This window comes from Xyrauchen texanus, chromosome 41 (assembly GCF_025860055.1).
Source record: "Xyrauchen texanus isolate HMW12.3.18 chromosome 41, RBS_HiC_50CHRs, whole genome shotgun sequence".
Taxonomy (NCBI): domain Eukaryota; kingdom Metazoa; phylum Chordata; class Actinopteri; order Cypriniformes; family Catostomidae; genus Xyrauchen; species Xyrauchen texanus.
The window spans coordinates 31,822,935-31,841,248 of NC_068316.1; the positions used below are offsets into that span (position 1 = coordinate 31,822,935).

General features: G+C 39.0%; 1 protein-coding gene across 2 annotated transcripts in view; it reads left to right on the forward strand.

Moving 5' to 3' along the window:
* Positions 1-18,314, forward strand: part of LOC127634470 (dipeptidyl aminopeptidase-like protein 6) — a 483,292-nt gene that overhangs the window by 415,991 nt on the left and 48,987 nt on the right. For both annotated transcript variants that reach the window (XM_052114057.1, XM_052114056.1), the window contains exons 6-8: positions 203-255; positions 6,028-6,109; positions 12,393-12,513. In XM_052114057.1, coding sequence (XP_051970017.1) covers positions 203-255; positions 6,028-6,109; positions 12,393-12,513 — 256 coding nt within the window. The remainder of the gene's footprint in view (positions 1-202; positions 256-6,027; positions 6,110-12,392; positions 12,514-18,314) is intronic.

Consider the following 18,314-nt stretch of genomic DNA (forward strand, 5'->3'; position numbering starts at 1 on the left):
AATACCATGAAAATCTCATACTGTTGCAACCCTAGCCATAACAATATCCCTTAACTCTGGTTTAATCACTGTAACATATTGGGGCTTATTGCTGGTAATGTAAATAAGCATTCTTCTGAAAATGTGTTTTCTTTTTTTTCTCTCTATCCCTCTTTTTCTGTCTTTCTGTCTCTATTCATCTTTGTGTCGTTCAAATTGTCAGGTTTACCAGCACTCGTTCACTGCGGACTACATCATTTGCAGTCTGGAAACTCCGTAAGTTGCTGAGCTCACCAATATAGAAGTCAGATTCATTTTCAAAGTCCATTTGTCATCATTATACAACCAAAGGAGAAAAACATTGATGTAGCATTTTACCGTTATAGTTCATGTCATGAGTTAAATCCATTCAGAGGATGTAATTTGTCTATACTGCTAACCTGTGGCCGTACCACCACACTTCTGACCACCCCATCTGTTCTTTGATTAGCACAGAGATGTACAGCTTGTATCACCTGTAATTCTTAAGCCTACAGGCTTAACACAACACTTATGTAAATGACAGCAGAATAAACCAACTTTATTTATGAGCTGTGTGAAACTGAGCAGATGCTGACACAGCACTGGGCTATCACCCCAGCTGGATTTAACAGCGGATTGGGATATACTATAACTTTTAGATTTGCTGCTGCAGGAATTCCATCACGGTGCTCTATTCCCTGTGCAGTTGTGTTGCACTGTGTTGTTGTTATGATCCCGTGTTGTCAGTCCCGTGTTCTCCGTTTCCACTTATCACGTTCCGTGTCACGATCCCTTGTTGTCTGTACCATGTTTTCTGTTTCACCCGTCACTAGTCACGTCCATGTCATGCTCCCTTGTTGTCCGCTCCGCGTTTTCTGTCTCACCGCTCACGCTTCCTGTCATGTCTTCCTTGTTGGCCACCCGTGTTTCACTGTCTCTGTGAAAAACTACACTTCCCTCCTTCCCGTCCCCGTCACTATGTTATTGTCCGCACCTGTCCGTCATTTTGTCATTACCGTGTCTCGTTATTTAAACCCCGCTGTTTTCCCTTCCCTTTGTCGTGTGTTGACGTTCTCTGTTCGTCGCCTATGTCTGTGCTCGTGACCCTCGCCTTCGTTCTCTGTTCATGTTTCTCCACCTTAGTTTGCTTACCCTCGCCTTTGTTCTTTGTTCATGTACCTCTTCCTTAGTTAGTTTTTTTCCCATTGTGGACCTTTGATTTGCTCCTGTGTTTGTTTATTTTGTCATAGCCTAAATAAAACTGCTTTTGGATCTCATCCACCTGTCTGCCTGCTCCTGCTTCTACACTAACGTTACAGTTGTACACTGTGATGAAATCAATATCAGTTGACATATGGTTCACTGCACAGGACACAGGAAGTACAGTCTGTTAGTCCTTTGAAGACACGAATGTTTAATTAATTACATATCGGTCTTTTAGGGATGGGACAGGATGGACAACTACAGTAGATGTAAAAAGTCTACACACCCCTGTTAAAATGCCAGGTTCTTGTGATGTAAAAGAATGAGACAAAGATAAATTATGTCAGAAATTTTTCCACTTTTAATGTGACCTATAATGTGAACAATTCAATTGAAAAACAAACTGAAATCTTTGAGGGGGTCACAATAACCTGGTTGAATAAGTGTGCACACCCTTAAACTAATACTTTGTTGAAGCACCTTTTGATTCTATTACAGCACTCAGTCTTTTTGGGTAGGAGTCTATTAGCATGGCACATTTTGACGTGGCAATATTTGCCCACTCTTCTTTGCAAAAGCGCTCCAAATCTGTCAGATTACGAGGACATCTCCTGTGCACAGCCCTCTTCAGATCACCCCACAGATGTTCAATTGGATTCAGGTCTGGGCTCTGGCTGGCCCATTGAAAAACATTAATCTTCTTCTGGTGAAGCCATGCTTTTGTGGATTTGGATGTGTGCTTTGGGTCGTTGTCGTGCTGAAAGGTGAACTTCCTCTTCAGCTTCAGCTTTCTAATGGATGCCTGAAGGTTTTGTGCAAAAATTGCCGGGTATTTGGAACTGTTCATAATTCCCTCCACCCTGACTAAGGCCATGGTTCCAGCTGAAGAAAAACAGCCCCAAAGCATGATGCTGCCACCATCATGCTTCACTGTGGGTATGGTGTTCTTTGAGTGATGTGCAGTGTTGTTTTTGCACCAAAAATACCTTTTGGAATGATGGCCAAAAAGTTCAACCTTGCTTTCATCAGACCATAACACATTTTCCCACTTGATTTTGGGAGACTTGGTGTTTGTTTTTGCAAACTTCAGCCAGGCTTGGATGTTTTTCTTTGTAAGAAAAGGCTTCTGTCTTGCCATCCTACCTTTTATACTGTGTGAGAAAAATAAATAAAAGTAATTTTAGTATATAAAGTATTATTCTAAATAAAGTATTATAATAAGTGTGATTATATTAAAGACAACATGTTTGCTAAGTTAAATAATAGTTTTATAGTATCGTTGTACATACTAAATTAAAGTTTTGTCTGGAACATATTTTCTTTGTAATAAATGTACTATATTTATTTTATAGAATATAAATATACAAAATTAATTAATCTCATAGAATCAACTGTAATTATTTATTTGCTATTTGCTTTTTATGAAGCTCAATTTATATATTTGGAACTGCCGCTGTACATGTATTTCACCATGTTATGTAATTTGTTCAAATATGTCACCACAGTCACTGAATTTGAATGACATAAGACTGGATTTCTGAACAGCCTTAATAAAACAAACTGAATCAGATATAATGTCAAATTTGGTATGTGTGTTAACTAGTAAATTTTTTTAGATTTAATTCAATCTTATGTTAATAAATTTACTTTGACTGTCCTAAAAAATACATTTTGTAATATCTTTTTTTTTTTTTTTTTTTTTTTCACAGATCCCCTAGCCCCCCCTTGCAGGACCCCAGTTTGAAAACCTCTGAACTAGTTGACCCCTCATCCAACAACTGACTAGTCAAACAATCAGCAATGACTAGGATGCTTTAAAAGGGGTGAAATTAGAGACACAACTTGTCAGAGAGGGTTTTAGCATGCTGATAGTATGCTAACAGTAATAGTAACTGTTCCCCTTCTGTCACTCATTCGAAGTTGTGTCGATGTAGTGACGCAAGGAGTTGCTCTTTAGAGCCCCAAATACCTCCCACTCTTTGAGAAAAGGCCAATGAGAATTGGTGAGTGGAATTTGCATGCCACTCCCACGGACATACGGGTATAAAAGCTGGAATGCCCACTCCCTTCGAGCTGAATACTACTGCTGTTCCATTCACCTCTTAAGAAGCGTATGCTGTTGGATATACGGCACATTTCTAGCGGCTTTCTCTCCTTTTGCACGACAAGTGCAGATTTCACCCCTGTGCACTTTGACATTGCTAAAAGAGTGTATATTCCTGCTAAAGAGCATATTTTCTCTACTCGAGCACACACATTGATGTTGATAAAGATGCCTTTCCGTCTTTGTGTTATTCCGGGATGTGATCGTTATCTCTCTGCTTCCAACGGCCACGGGCGGCGTTTGTGGATGGTTCATGTTCTCATTGCGAGAAACCTCCTCTTCCGGGGGAAAGCCACTCTAGCCATCTAGGGCTTAGGGTCAACTGGGAATAGAGCAAGCTCTCCCCGGTTCAGAGCATCTGTTTTCTCGCCATGTCCCGAGATGCGCATGGTGCCGATGAATACATTGCGTAGCTATCACGGCGTTCTGCCACCCCTTATTCAGCTCTTGGACAGACCTTGCATTTCTACGGGCAGGAGTTCCTCTACAGCAAGTGTCCAGACGTGTCGTGGTCACCACAGATGCCACCAAACTGGGCTGGGGCCGTGGTCAGGACTGTGACTGGGTTGGCACATCAATTGCCTAGAGTGCTGGATATACTACTCGACCTGCGGAGGCTATTGCCATTGATCCAGGGCAAGCATTTGTTGTTCTGATCTGACAACACAGCGCATATACATCGTCAAGGTGGCGTACGCTCACGTCGCATATACAACTCCCCGCCATCTCTTCCTCTCTAGTCAGCAGGGTCTGAAGTTGCTGCGGGCCACTCATATCCCGGGCAGCTTCAATCCGACAGCGGACGCCCTGTGGCGGCAGGCAACACTCAGCTGAGAGTGGAGACTCCAACCCAGGTGGTACAGCTGATTTGAAGTCGATTCGGCAAAGCACAGGTAGACCTGTTCGCTTCCCGGGAATCCTCCCACTGCCCGTTCTGGTTTTCCCTGGCGGGAGCCCCCCTCAGGACAGACGCACTGGCACACAGCTGGCCCCGAGGGCTGCACAAATATGTGTTCCCCCCCAGTGAGCCTACTTGTACAGACCCTGTGCAAAGTCAGGGAGGACGAGGAACGAGTCAACCTCATGGCCCATATTGGTCCACCCAAACTTGGTTCTCGGCCCGCTCACTCCTCATGACAGCATCTCCCTTGCAGATACCCCTGAGGAAGGACCTTCTTTCTCAGGGACGGGGCACCATCTGGCATCAGCGCCCAGATCTCTGGAACCTCCACGTCTGGCCCTTGGACGGGATATGTAAGATTTAAGTGGCCTACCACCAGCAGTCGTAGACACTATCACTCAAGCCAGAGCTCCCTCTACCTGGCAGCTTTATGCCCTGAAGTGGCGTTTGTTCACAATTTTTTTTTTTTTATTATAGTAAGTGACTGATCAAGTCTCTTAAAATTCTTCTAATTAAGATTGAGTATTTTGATTAATAATCAAAAAGGGAAGAAGCTAGTCAAATTATTGCCATACGAATCCAACAGGCTTCTAAAAACAACAATTTAACAATACTGAAGTAATATCGGTTGTAGTTAAACATACAAATGTAAACAAAACATCAAACATTCAGCAATCAAATATATGATTTAGATTTATAAGAATAGTCACAGTTTCTAAACTAAATCTGCCCAGATATCAAGCCTTACTCAGGAAATCCTGTGTGATTTCAGCAGGTTTGTTCGTTTGAATTCCTGTTGCATTGAGCAGTCAGGAGAAAACGATCTGGATTCGGTCCTTTGTCTTACGCTTGCCAGTGAATTGACGTGTCTCTGCATTATTTCTCAGGTCCGGTAATGGAGAGAAATGCAGGGAGGTAGTCAATGTTGATAGAAAACGATTGAGAAGGGAAACTGGTCGCCTTTTCCATTTTCTAAATAAATTCACTGTTGTCTCGCAGTGAAAATTAAATGAATTATACTACACGACTGGAACAAAGCTAAGTTAATCTTACTCTGAGGTGAGGTTAGAAAAACGTGGTCTCTCTTTTTTCAGAAGGAGGGAAATTCCTTTGTGTGTAGATACGTGTCTCTTTAGACTGCAGAATTGACTACCTTTCCATCAGGGAACGGAGGTTACGACAGTAACCATGACATTAGCTTGTGTAGACTGCATGCTTAAACCCTCTTTGAGAAGTCTCTAAATTCATCTCTTTTAATGCACCGCTGATAGAGCTTGCAGAGGACTGCTTTTGTAACAAATCCACCACCATCAACAGTAAATTTCAAGACAATTATTGTTGGATATTTTTCAATTGTTGGTCTTTACACATGCAGATGGACAACTTTTGCCAGTGCATTACGTCTCATAATTTTTTTTGTAAATCTCAAGGAGAAATACATATTTTATTTATTACCTTTAGCCTAACCATCAGTGAAGTAAAATTTTTATTTTACTTCAATTACTTAATTACTTACACAATTACTTACTGGATTCCACAGGACCAGGACCTGTATCTCATCGGTTGTTCACGTAAGATGCTGTCAGTAGCACCACAGGGTGAACACACTGGAATTAATACAAAAATGCCTTAAGGGGGATATGAAAGTTCAGAAGCAGTATTATTTATATTTAATTTTTTATTTTTTTTTCTTTCTTTCAGAAAAGTCATTGACTAGTAAATTTTGACAATATGTTGTTGGCCCATTTCTACTGTCTGTAGGGTGTGTGAATGTTTTTGCCTCTCTTTTTAATTTTTAATTTTTTTATTTTTTCCACAGGGAAACATGGATCCTGAACCCTCCAGAAGTACGAAACGCTCATCTACAGTTTGCAGGATGGGGGCCACAAGGCCAGCAGCTGGTAAACAACATTTACCATCATGTGGAGCTACTTCAACCACTATAAATTATTTTAAAGGAGCCAACACTTCCAAGAGAACACATGGATCACATGTCTGTCCCTCTATCTCCTTCTCACTCTTTTACAATTTTCTTAGAAATAATCTCTGTGGTTTTTAGAACTCACATACACACACTGTTTCTCAAAAAGTCTCCAACCCAATTTATTACATTACATCACATCTGTAGGAGCAACCACCAGCTCAGATTATATCAGGGACTTTGTGAGTCATGTGTGTGATATTAAATAATTAGGCTTTCCAGTCGTTCAGTGTCCTAGATGTTGCGCCAAAAACAGATTAATTGTTCTGTTAGCGTTCTTATTGTCATAAAGGAACATTTAAACTCTTTCATGATTTACACATGTCATTCCAAATCTGTATGAATTTTTTTCTTCCATTAACACAAAATTTGATGTTTTGCAGAAAACTGTGTACATTTAAATATATTACAAAATTGTACTATGTCATTGATGTCAAACCTGCTGTGACAGGCCATATTTAAATCTACACAGCGTTTTCTGTAGACACATGCATGTCATATGTCATCTCAAATGTTTTTCCAGTAAAGTTGAGCTTTCAATTCAGAACACCTTGAACTGAAGCAGAGTATAATACGTTTTAAACGAAATTATGATTTATTCACCTCATCATATAATCATGTGCTCTGCATTTTTCTCATTTTCTGTTTTTCTTTTCACTTTTTCATTGACCTGGTTGGAGAATATTTTCACAATTAGTTCAGTTATGTTTGCTGTGATTCATTTGGTGCATTATAGTAAATATGGGAAAGCCATTTCTTAAATGGCATTTCATTGCTTATCCAACCATTCAGGAGAAACATTTCATAGAGGAAATGAAAATGTTGTAGAAACAGATGTTTGTGTGCATTGCTATTGAAATCTCCATACTGAATCCCTGTCATTATTTTTAAAGTTAAAGTCACCTTGAGACCCTTACATTCTCACAAAGCTCCACAATAGTGTATTGAAAACAACATTAAAAAGCATTTAGTATTTCTAGCTGTCAAGGTAGGTCATTAAAGTCTACTGAAACATGTTTGAGCTGTGAATTAACAGAAGCAGTTCTGCAGTTGGACCTTTGATTACTTACAGCTCACATAATAATTGTTCTTTTATTTTAAACAAGGTTAATCAAATTGAACCACAATCATAATTTAGCTTTTAATATCACCATTTTCCATCCCCTCTCTCATTCTTGGTTTTTTACTTCTCAACTTTAAGACTCAGCTTGAGCTCATAAAAATGATGTGACTGTGGCAACAAATGATATTACATGGTTTCTTACATACTGTATGTCTGTGCATTTCTGAGGTGAAATGTCCACTATGTGGTGCCAAAAGTGAGTTAAATGTTCTCCCAAACAGATAAGGCTTTAACTCTGTTGAATATTAAATCAATCAAAACCGACCTCCCCACTCTAAACCTTAAAGGGGTCATGACATAGTCTTTTTTTATAAATGTATTATCTTCCCTGAGGTCCACTGATAATGTTAGTAAAGTCGTTTGCACCAAAACAGTCAAATTTTGTAATATATGATAAAAAAAATATATATAATTTTCCACCCTGTATGTGGCCTTCTGACTGAAACGCTCAGTTTTGGCCTCAGCGCCTCCTTAAAAATTCAATGTAAACGCCCACTGTTATAATTGGTTAACATTGTGCAGCCCCTCAAATACAGCCATATTTGAAACTCAATCAGGAGAGAATGAACAACCTCCTCAACATTATAGAACTCAATCTCAGGGTTTACACACAACGCACATCCAACACACTGCATTCGAATATATATTAAACTGTTCACTTATAGTAAGCACATCAGCACAATCAAACAGTTATGACATTTAAAATATTCATCAGTGAAACTGTTTACTCACGGCTTTCTGATCGGGTCCAAAAGTGTTTTTAACTGCCCCATCTTTGAAAAACATTTACTTAGCAAAACTTGAATCATATTATGACTGGTTCACAAATCCACACTGATATGAGCTGAAAAAATGCACATACATGGTCCAAAGCAGTGAAATGCTGCACAAACATAGTCACACTGAGGCGCACATCGCTGAAAACACACAGAAACTGTCAAAGGAATCCATCTAGTGTATGTTTACATATACCAACATTAAAAAAAATGTGCAGATGTGCGAAAGAACACACACGTGACGCATTTGTGCTCAAAACAACAAGAGGCAGAGCAGCTGAATGAAACCGAATTGCTCTTTAGACTTGTAACTTGACACTGCGTATTTTAAAAGCAGCAAGATACATGACAGCAGTCAAAGACATCTCACTAGTGCATGTTAATGTACATATATAATTAAAAACAGTCCAGATGGGTCCCCTTTGGTGTTCAGGAATAGTTAGTCACAGTATGCCTGTCTGTCCTGCTCTTTCGAACTGAGCGTCAATGGGCGGGGCCAAGGATGCGATGACGTGTTGTGGGATGAGTAAATACAAATGAGCAATGTCTCGTGATGTCACAAACAGACAGATTTCAAAATGAGATGTTTCAGCAGGGTGGCAACTATAAATGCTCTTTTTAGACTGGGGAGGATGTTTTTATAGTAGCCTTATAGTTACCTCTTAAATATCAAGGAAAGTTTGACTCTTTTAAACCTAACCGACAGTCTCATAAAAGCAAATGTGAGATGAAAAACACAATCATGTCTTCCATGATATGCCACATTTAAGTTTGCTTTGTTTGTTGTGGTTCTTTAGGCTAAAACGGGTCTGTATAGATCCGTGAGTGTCATCCAGTGCAGTTTGTAGTGGCTGTGGTGTTTTTCAAAGAGATTATGAATCAATGCTTCTCCTGAGCCAGTCCAATTTCACTGCTCTTTTTGATGTGTTATTGACACCACTCACATCCACTGTAGCACACTAACTCCAAGCAAAATGCATACACAAACCCAGCACGAAGAACTTCATGATGAAATACAACTACAAGGACTCTGGGTTCCTATTGATTTATAGAAATCAGATTGCAACATATATATATATATATATATATATATATGATAGATAGATAGATAGATAGATAGATAGATAGATAGATAGATAGATAGATATTCACAAACAGGATGAAAATCTACAGTCATAACATTTAATAATTTACAGATCGTATGCTACTTTAAACAGCCAATAGCTGGCTTAGGCTATGTTCACATCTGGATAAATTTGAAAGCGTTTTCCATAAGTTGCTCGTCCACACTGAAACATCTGAAAATGCTTTGTAACAGGGTAAGGTAGGCAAGGAGGAGGAGGGAACCGGATGGAACTTAGTCAACGTAAGTTTTAATTGCATACATGAACTTGAATCAACTTAAAGGCAGATCTTCCCTGCCTTTCTGGAGCCCTGGTAGCGGACGGATCGGCTACTCCCCTATCTCGACTGACTACAGCTCGCTCCTCCCCTGGCAGCCGGCAGCGACCCCTTCGTCCCCAGGCAGACTGTCGCGGCTGCTCCCCTGGCGGATAGCAGCGGCGAGGACTCCGCGACAGCACATCCCTCCTCCCTCCCGAGTTTCGGCACCAATATAACAGGGTTAGGTGGGCACGGAGGAGGTGGGAACTGGCTGAACAGTCAACATAAATTTTAATAACATAAATTAACTTGAATCAACTTAAACACAAACACATAGACACACACATAGCAACGCATGTGGCTCTCTCTCGAACTGGCGCCTCCGGCTCATCTTTATACCCCTCCCGGTTGATTAGCCCGATTCAGGACCGGGATTGTGTCCTCATGGCCTGGCCCGACCCGGCCCTCCTCCTCGTCACACACTTATACTGCGAATGTGGAAAAAAGCGTTGGAAGCGTGGACTTGCGTCATATACATGTACGGACTGAAACGCAATTGACCTCATGTTCTGTCACCGGACAGCAATTCCTAGTAAACCTGAAGGTGGTACAAAGTATCATTTATCAAAGTGGATTCCAGGCACAATAACACCACTACAACATGGGCCGCCATCTTAAATGTTTTGGATTAAATGTATCACATGAAAACAAATACATCATCGTTTTTTAATATCTTGGTTTTCCCTATCCACACTACAATGCAAAGGCGCTTACACTTAAAAGCTTTGTATTCGCTTAACAAAAATGCCACTTCAGTGTGGACGGAAAGACAAAACGTAACAAAAACAATTCTAAACTAAAACGTATTAATGCTGATGTGGCCTTAAAATCTCACAAACACTGTGATGAGAATTAAATGCATTTAGGAGTATTGACCAACAGTTGGCCTGGGTGCCAAATTTTTTAGCTATCCAGCTTCTGTTTTGATAATAAATGTGATGAAGTGAAAACTTAAAGCTAGAAATCATTAAAAGTCTACATGTTCACACTGGTTGTTTATGGCCTGCAGCGGTCATGTTTACTACATAAACCCTAAAGAAAATCAGATTCTATTATCAGTTTAATACCTGATTTGCTTTGAAAGCTGTGTTTTGTTTGTCATGTTCTTTTTAGTATATTGAGTATAGTAGTAGTTACAAACCCAAACATATCTGACATTAAAGGATCTTAATGTGATGATAGTGTGAGGTGTGTCATGACAGTTACTTTCACACAATAAGGAAAATGTAGGTAAGTTCAAATAAAATTAGCTGTTATTCAGATCATTATCACTATTCATTAATTCATATTTTAAATATATTGGATCATTGTCTTGAGTAAATATGTGGCACTTTAAAGACTGAATAAAATATCATAATCAATTATGTCTGCTACCCCCAAATTTGAAACATTATAAGCTTCTTGGTTTTGGTTTGATCCAGGATGGTTCTCCTCCAGACTGATCACACAGTAAATTTGGAAATTTGGATTAGGTTTGCCTTTTTTTGGAGCAAAAGTCGGTCTGTTCAGACCGAAATTTTAAGAGTGACAGATGCTGGAAATGTTTTTGAACATGGGCACATGTGAGCTCCAGTTTGCCGGTGAAATGCCTACTGAGAGGTGCCGAAAGCCCGTTGTTTTTATTTGTAAAGGATGTAATACAGTCAAAAGGGAATGCATATTGTATGAACTCTACCCTAAACGTGTCAGTGGAGTAAAAATAGGAAAATGTATCCTCCAAATAAAGCTCATTGCTGATTAAGCGAACACGATTTCTTCCTGGTTTCAACGCGGGATGTGAATCTGGGTCTCACCAATTCCAGTCATGCCACAGAAGAAGGTAAACATATTTGAACCGATGCAAAAATGTCTGATGGGAGATGATGCTAACTTGTTCAGTAACTCAGCATAATTGGGCCAATGTCAGGGTACGGAACATTTGTAAAGAACATTCTAACTTTCCGTGTGGTCACGTGTTCTTCTGAGAAAAATGAAAACGGCCTGTCATCTTCCTCAATAAAGTGATATTGAGCAGTGTTGATATTTATTTCTAAACGCAGAGGTCTTTTTAGAAACATGGCTGTTGAGGTCATTTTTAAAATGAATCACACAGGTTCCTCTTAGACACAGTCCTGGCTTTGATACTGACATTTACTCCAACAAAGAAAAAAAAATACACTTTTGAGTTACACAGTTGAAGCACTGTCATCTTTTATTCACTGTCAGTTTATATAATATCTAGAAATGGGTCATATCATGGGGAAACATTGACACTACAAACGACGCCAATGACGGCAATTGTGTGATCAGAAGCTTGGCACATCCTGTCAAGATAAGGTCATGTTACACACTCCATAAAGAATTACAAGAAAGCTGACTAGATACCAATATTTTTGAGTGCTGATGAACGTGCAAAGGACATTACTATTTTTAGTTTCTCACCAAAACCCATTGTGTGCCTTCAGAATACTTGGAATATGATGCACAAGTTGTATGGACTACTTTTATGATAATTTTGGATACTTTTTTAAGCAATAATATGAGTCCCTAAAAATTGCCACTATATTGATAAAGATAGGCCGGAATAAAAATCAGCTTTTTGTGTTCTGCAGAAGAAAGCCATATGGGTTCTGACCATCATGAGGGTAAGTAAATGATGACAGACTTTAAATTGTTGGCTGTACTGTTCCTTTAATGTCATGAAAAATTCAATTAAGACAAAAACACAAAAAACTTCTGACATTAGAAGTGGACCTCAGGGAAACAAAATAATAATAAAAAAGTTCTTCGAGCACATTGTAAATTTCTGTATCATAACCGGTAAACCTCTCCTCGTACAGCCATCAAATTTTGATTGCATTGTTTGTCTTTTTTTCTTCTAGATTTTTATATTTGAGAGTAACATCTACTACCGAGCCACTGTGGAGAACAGATCCATCCGTTTGGTTTCATCTGGGAAGGAGGGTGTGATATTCAATGGTCTGAGCGACTGGCTTTATGAAGGTATGAAAGCGCTTAATTCAGCATGTCTTTACACTGCAGAAGCAAGAGATAACACAAACTCAACCTCTATTGTACAGTCAATAAAATGATAGCAAGCATGCTCAGAAGCTGATTGAAGAATGTGTAATCTATATCATGTAATAATAAGCTGCTTCTGATGAAGTGGAGGCAGATCTTGATGGCGATAGAGATATCAGGCATTTTCTTAGCTCTGTCAAAGAATCATAGACAGAAAGAAGAATCAATAGCAGCTCCCAGAATGCACCACTGACTTTGACATTACGCTGTCATTGTGGATTTCAGGCAAGTGTGATGCAAGTGTCCCATTTAAACTTTAATCTGGGTTCATATTGCAGAAGCTGAACCTTGCCATGGGCTTATGAGGTGCTGAAGGTCTCGAAATTATTATTTATTGGCAGGGATGAATTTATTACAGAGAGCAGATATTTATACAGAATAATTTCTGTTCATCATGATCTCAGCATCTCTCTGCTTCTGTTTATGTTTGTTACAGTTTTGCATTCTATATTTTTTGGGGATGGATTTAGCAGGACATGGAGTCTCAGAGCAGCTTGAAATTGATCATACCACAAAATGTTTTTTTTTTTTAAATACATTTTTTATCCCCTTTCCTTCCTAATTTAGTATGCCCAATTCCCACTATTTAGTAGGTCCTTGTAGTGGTGCGGTTATTCACCTCAAGTCTCAGTTGCCTGTGCTTCTGAGACAGTCAATCCACACATCTTATCATGTGGCTCGCTGTGCATGACACTGCGGAGTCTCTCTGCATGTGGAGGCTCATGCTACTCTCCGCGATCCACGCACAACTCACCATGCGCCCCATTGAGAGCGAGAACCACTAATCACGACCACGAGGAGGTTACCCCATGTGACTCTACCCTAACTTGCATGCGGGCCAATTTGGTTGCTTAGGAGACCTGGCTGGAGTCACTCAGCACATCCTGACAAAATGTGAATTCTAAAAATATATAAGCCAAGTTCTAAACTGTTGTAAAATTATTGATATCAGCACACCTGCAACCGCACTTTATTTAATTTCATATTAATTGGCCAAATAGCTTGGCAGCCATTAACAGCCAACTTGATGACACTTTGCAGTGTGCCTTACAACAGTACTTAGCTGTGATAAATCACTGTAACACACTGCCTTTAGTGGATAACTTATCCTGTACTGGCTATGGCGTGTTGATCTAATATTCCCAAACAAATTTGTGCCGTTGTTTAGAAAAAAAGATGAAAGTGGTTTTTCATATCTCTCTGTTGGGTTAAGATACATTTTGAAGCTCAAATGAGTAAGGCTTATGGGTCGTTCACACTGATACCGTGTCAAAACCAGACAAATTAAATTCCAGCGACAAGCAATGTTTTTGCCCACACAGAATGGAAAACTTCTGCTTGCTGCAGCACAATCACTGCCTATTAGAACATATTTACTGTTTAATGTACAGCTATGAGTGTTGGGATGTTGGATCAATGAGATTTCAAAGTGAGCGGGCTACCTGGCCTGTAGCCACAGAAATAGAAACAGAGCGACTGACGAAATGTCCTGTCACTCGTCGTTGGTCGCAAATGGTTACGACAAAAAATAATTAACATCATGATGTGTCTTTTTCATTATTGTTGACAACATTTTTAAAAATACCTTCGTCAACTAACTTTTTTGTTAGTAATTTTGTTGACAAGAAGTTTTTCTGTTTTATTTTCAATTTGTCATTCCATTTTAGTTTAATGTTCGTAGGTTTTCACTCAATTAATTTTAGTTTTAGTTTATTTTTTAATGTTTTCTCATTTCAGTTTAGTTATTTTTATGTTAATTAGAATTTTTATTTAAATGTTTAGTATTTTTTTAGTGCTGCCAAAGTTAACGTATTAACTGATATAATTTAAATATGTCCAAGCATATATTATACAGTTTATATTATTAAGCATACATTATGAAATTATGAAAATGTATTTTAGTTTAGGGTTTTCTCTCTTTTTTATTTTAGTTAAAGCTTAAGTGTGTAATTTATTTAATTATTTTTATTTATTTTGATGTTTTCTAGTTTCAGTTTAGTTTTTTAGTTATTTTATATATAAAAATGTATATTAGTTCAGTTTCCCATCTGTTTTATTTATTTATTTATTTATATTTTAAGATGATGTTTGTCATTTATGCATCTGAATATGAGCCCTGATAGCTGTTGATCAAGCAAATAGACCATCGTCAGTCGTTGCATCTGGCTGCACAGGTCACTCAAAGCAAACAGAGTTGATTTATTAAGTATTTTAATACTGGAAAATGTTACACATTTCAGCTTATTGTTCCTTTTCAGTTGAATTTTTATTAATGAAAACTTCTAGTTTGTGACACTGGTACATGTGCAGCAATACTTTGACCAGCAGTGAGAGTGCAGACATTGTAGATCCTATGATCTACCATTTGATACAGCTGGATACAGCAGTCGAGTAGAAATGCCTACTTGCAACCAACATAACATAACATAACACACCTTTAGACAGTCAAACTGTTCTATTCTGATCTCACCGCTTGTCCATGTTTACATGTGCCCTGCACATGAACTTCCCTTGACTTCTCCAACTCTGGGTTTTGCAGTCGGCCATTGTTTATGTGAATTGTTTGCAGCAATGAAATGCTGTAAGTTCCATTCACCAGCGGATCTAATGATGAACTATTAATGATTCGTCAAGCTTTGGTGCAGTCTGAGGCTGTTGAATACAAGTCCTGAGTCTTTTCTTTCATTTGAGAAGAACAGGTGGCAGTGCATTTATTGAGGATGGCGTTTAGGCTTGCTGGACCCTTCTGGATGTGGACTTTCTTCCTCACAGTCCCTGAGGTGCTTTGAGAAAGGTTAATGTATGTTAATTCAGATTAGCCATGCCAATGAATAGGGCTTAAACAATACATTTGCATTATTACAAGACCAGTTTAATTGGTGCAGCTGTGTGGAGTTGCATTAAAGTGGAAAGATACGCAATGCTCATTTACTTATTGTGATTGGTTTAAAGTTCTTTTCAGAAGTACACTAATCAACCTCAACCCTACAAATTCTCCTCTCTATAATTTGCAGATCAATAGTGTCGATTGGTACATTGTTGTGAGTGTGGTTTCTCAGAGTAGTTCATCACTTGCCTAGAGGATATTAATTACCTCAATCAGTCTGCATAATCAATGCTGAGTTTTAATTACCCCTGGATAATCAGTGAACCAGAAGTAGCTTTTCTAATACAGACGTCAGGTTTACTGAAGATCATGGAATGAACTCAATCACTGTAAGGCCCAGATAAGCACATTTTGCGGTCTTGTGACATTTGCTCACACATGTCCGTTAAGTCCATGAGATAGTAGAATACAAGCATGCACTTTGCAGCCACTATGTGCCCTCAGTGTGCCCTTTTCCCAAGCCTTTACTAGTGTGGACTTTAGAGTGGATTACTACCTGACAGTCTATGTAGTATTACATCAACAAAGTGTTGACTTGAAGTTGGACAGCAAGGGCTGAGGGCAGCCTGTGGGACTAATGGGAGTGGGCCAAAGGGTGTATTTACATTGGACAGCACTCATTCAAGCGTAAATGCATATGGGTTGTGTTTCTCATACAATGACATTGCTCACTGCTTAACCACCATGGTATGATTCATCATTGGAGAAACTAACTAGTCACCACTGTTACCTGAAAGTATAGTAACTATGTGACAAATCAGCACATCCATATCATTAACAATTAACGATGTTATGCAGGGGGTGGAGTAATAACTTATACAGAGATTGAATAGATGTCATGTTTGTCTATATAGAATGCACTGCATGGTAAGGATCGACAGGGCTAAAGGCGCCCCTGAAGAAAAAGGCACCCCTTTTTTGGTCCCAGAGTGTATAACGATTGAAAAAATGTAGTTCCAACCACACAGCTTTGTGATGCTATTTGCAAATGTTTGTTGGAACTACGTTTTGGGGAAACACCAAATCGTGGAACTATGCTGGAAATGATGGAACTTGCAACCATAGTTGTCTATCGATGCATTTTTGAAAACGCACCACTGGTTGTTCAAGCCACTTTACTCCTTCCAAAAGGAACTATATAAGCATACTATGCTAGAGACACCTTGTCGTGTACAAGTGTACATTTATGGAATGTACACACCTAATTGGATATCAGTCCAATCGATCAACACGCATTAAATGACTCAATTTAAATATGACCTAATGATACTGAACTTGCAAGCCATATCATTGATTCCCACCACTCAGCTGAATGGCTACTCTACTTGTCAATCATTATTTTATCTACATGGGATGGCCCTGTTCTAAAGCAAAAGATCTTTAAATGTACCTCTAGCAGGACAACATTAACAAATGTCTTTTAGCCTGGACTTTTAAAACTGAACCTTTAAAACTCTTTTAATGTCTGTAATGAAGTCCTACGTATCTTAGACCATATACAATAAGAGGAGTTTAATCTGCTTTCCCAATGACACTGAATTTTGAATTTGCACACATTCATTCAGTTCACTGATCTTACTTGCTCTGTTTGAAACTCTTTTGTGCTGTCCATGTAGGCAGCATTTTTAAGCACAGGCACACTGTTGAAATGAAGTCTTTTCCAAAAGGTAGACAACAACATTCAGCTGACTTTGAATTTGGCCAATACAAGTATTTTAAAAGGCAGCATCAAAAGCTGAATCACATGTTTCCTTTAAAATAAACTGAAAGCCAGTTTAAATCAAATTTGACTATTTCAGGCAATACTTCAATATGGGTGCTGTGTATTTCATCATTAGCCTAGCAACATGCTAACATCAAACTCTTTTAAATAATTGTGAGTCGTGCTGTCATGTGCTTCTCGTGAGGAGAACTATGTGTGCACAACACTAATCTCACAGTGAAATCAGGAATAGTAGTTTGACATTTCATTGGCTAAAATCGGTTTGTGCTTGCTGTAATTCGAAACACTGCCCCTTGTGGCCAAAACGGTAAGTGTTGTTGGGCGTATGGGCATGTGAGAACTCCAGTCTGCATCTAGCAAGATGACAAGGAACACCCACTACATGACATGCCCACTCCATGGAATGCCCTGTTGGAAACTAAAGAACCTAAAAAATCCTATCCCATCACTATAAGTTTTGACTTATTTATCTGTGAAAACATAACAAATAATCACTTTTAAATGATATGTCAAAAAAGATATTATTAAACTGAAGATATAAATGGGGAAATTAAACATTTCTCTGTTCTGTTTTCATCAAGTTTCTTCTCCATCATGTTTAATCTGTTTCCATTAATTCAGACAGCGACAACCACAAACTCTCCACTCTAGCAGTGGGAACCCAGAATGTGCCCGAACACCCCTGATTGAAACGCCAATTCATGAACAACTGTTTCCCATTACACAACCCAGCCATGAAACACTCTATATAGGGAGGAAACACATTGCTCACCGGTGTGCCCCATTAACAATCAGCTCATCTGGTTACCCCAGACCTGAAAGTGATTAAGAGAGTGGGAGAGAAAGAGTAATAGACAACACACACACACACACACACACACACACACACACACACACACACACACACACACACACACACACACACACACACACACACACACACACACACACACACACACAAACAATGCAGTCGAGAAGGCCATCACAATGGGGGACAAGGAAGAGTGCGAGCTGCAGCAAAACTGCTGACACTAAACAACACTGATAAAAGCCGCAACAAACACTTATCATATAATTTCTCCTTTTCATATTCATCAAATTACTCCTCACTTT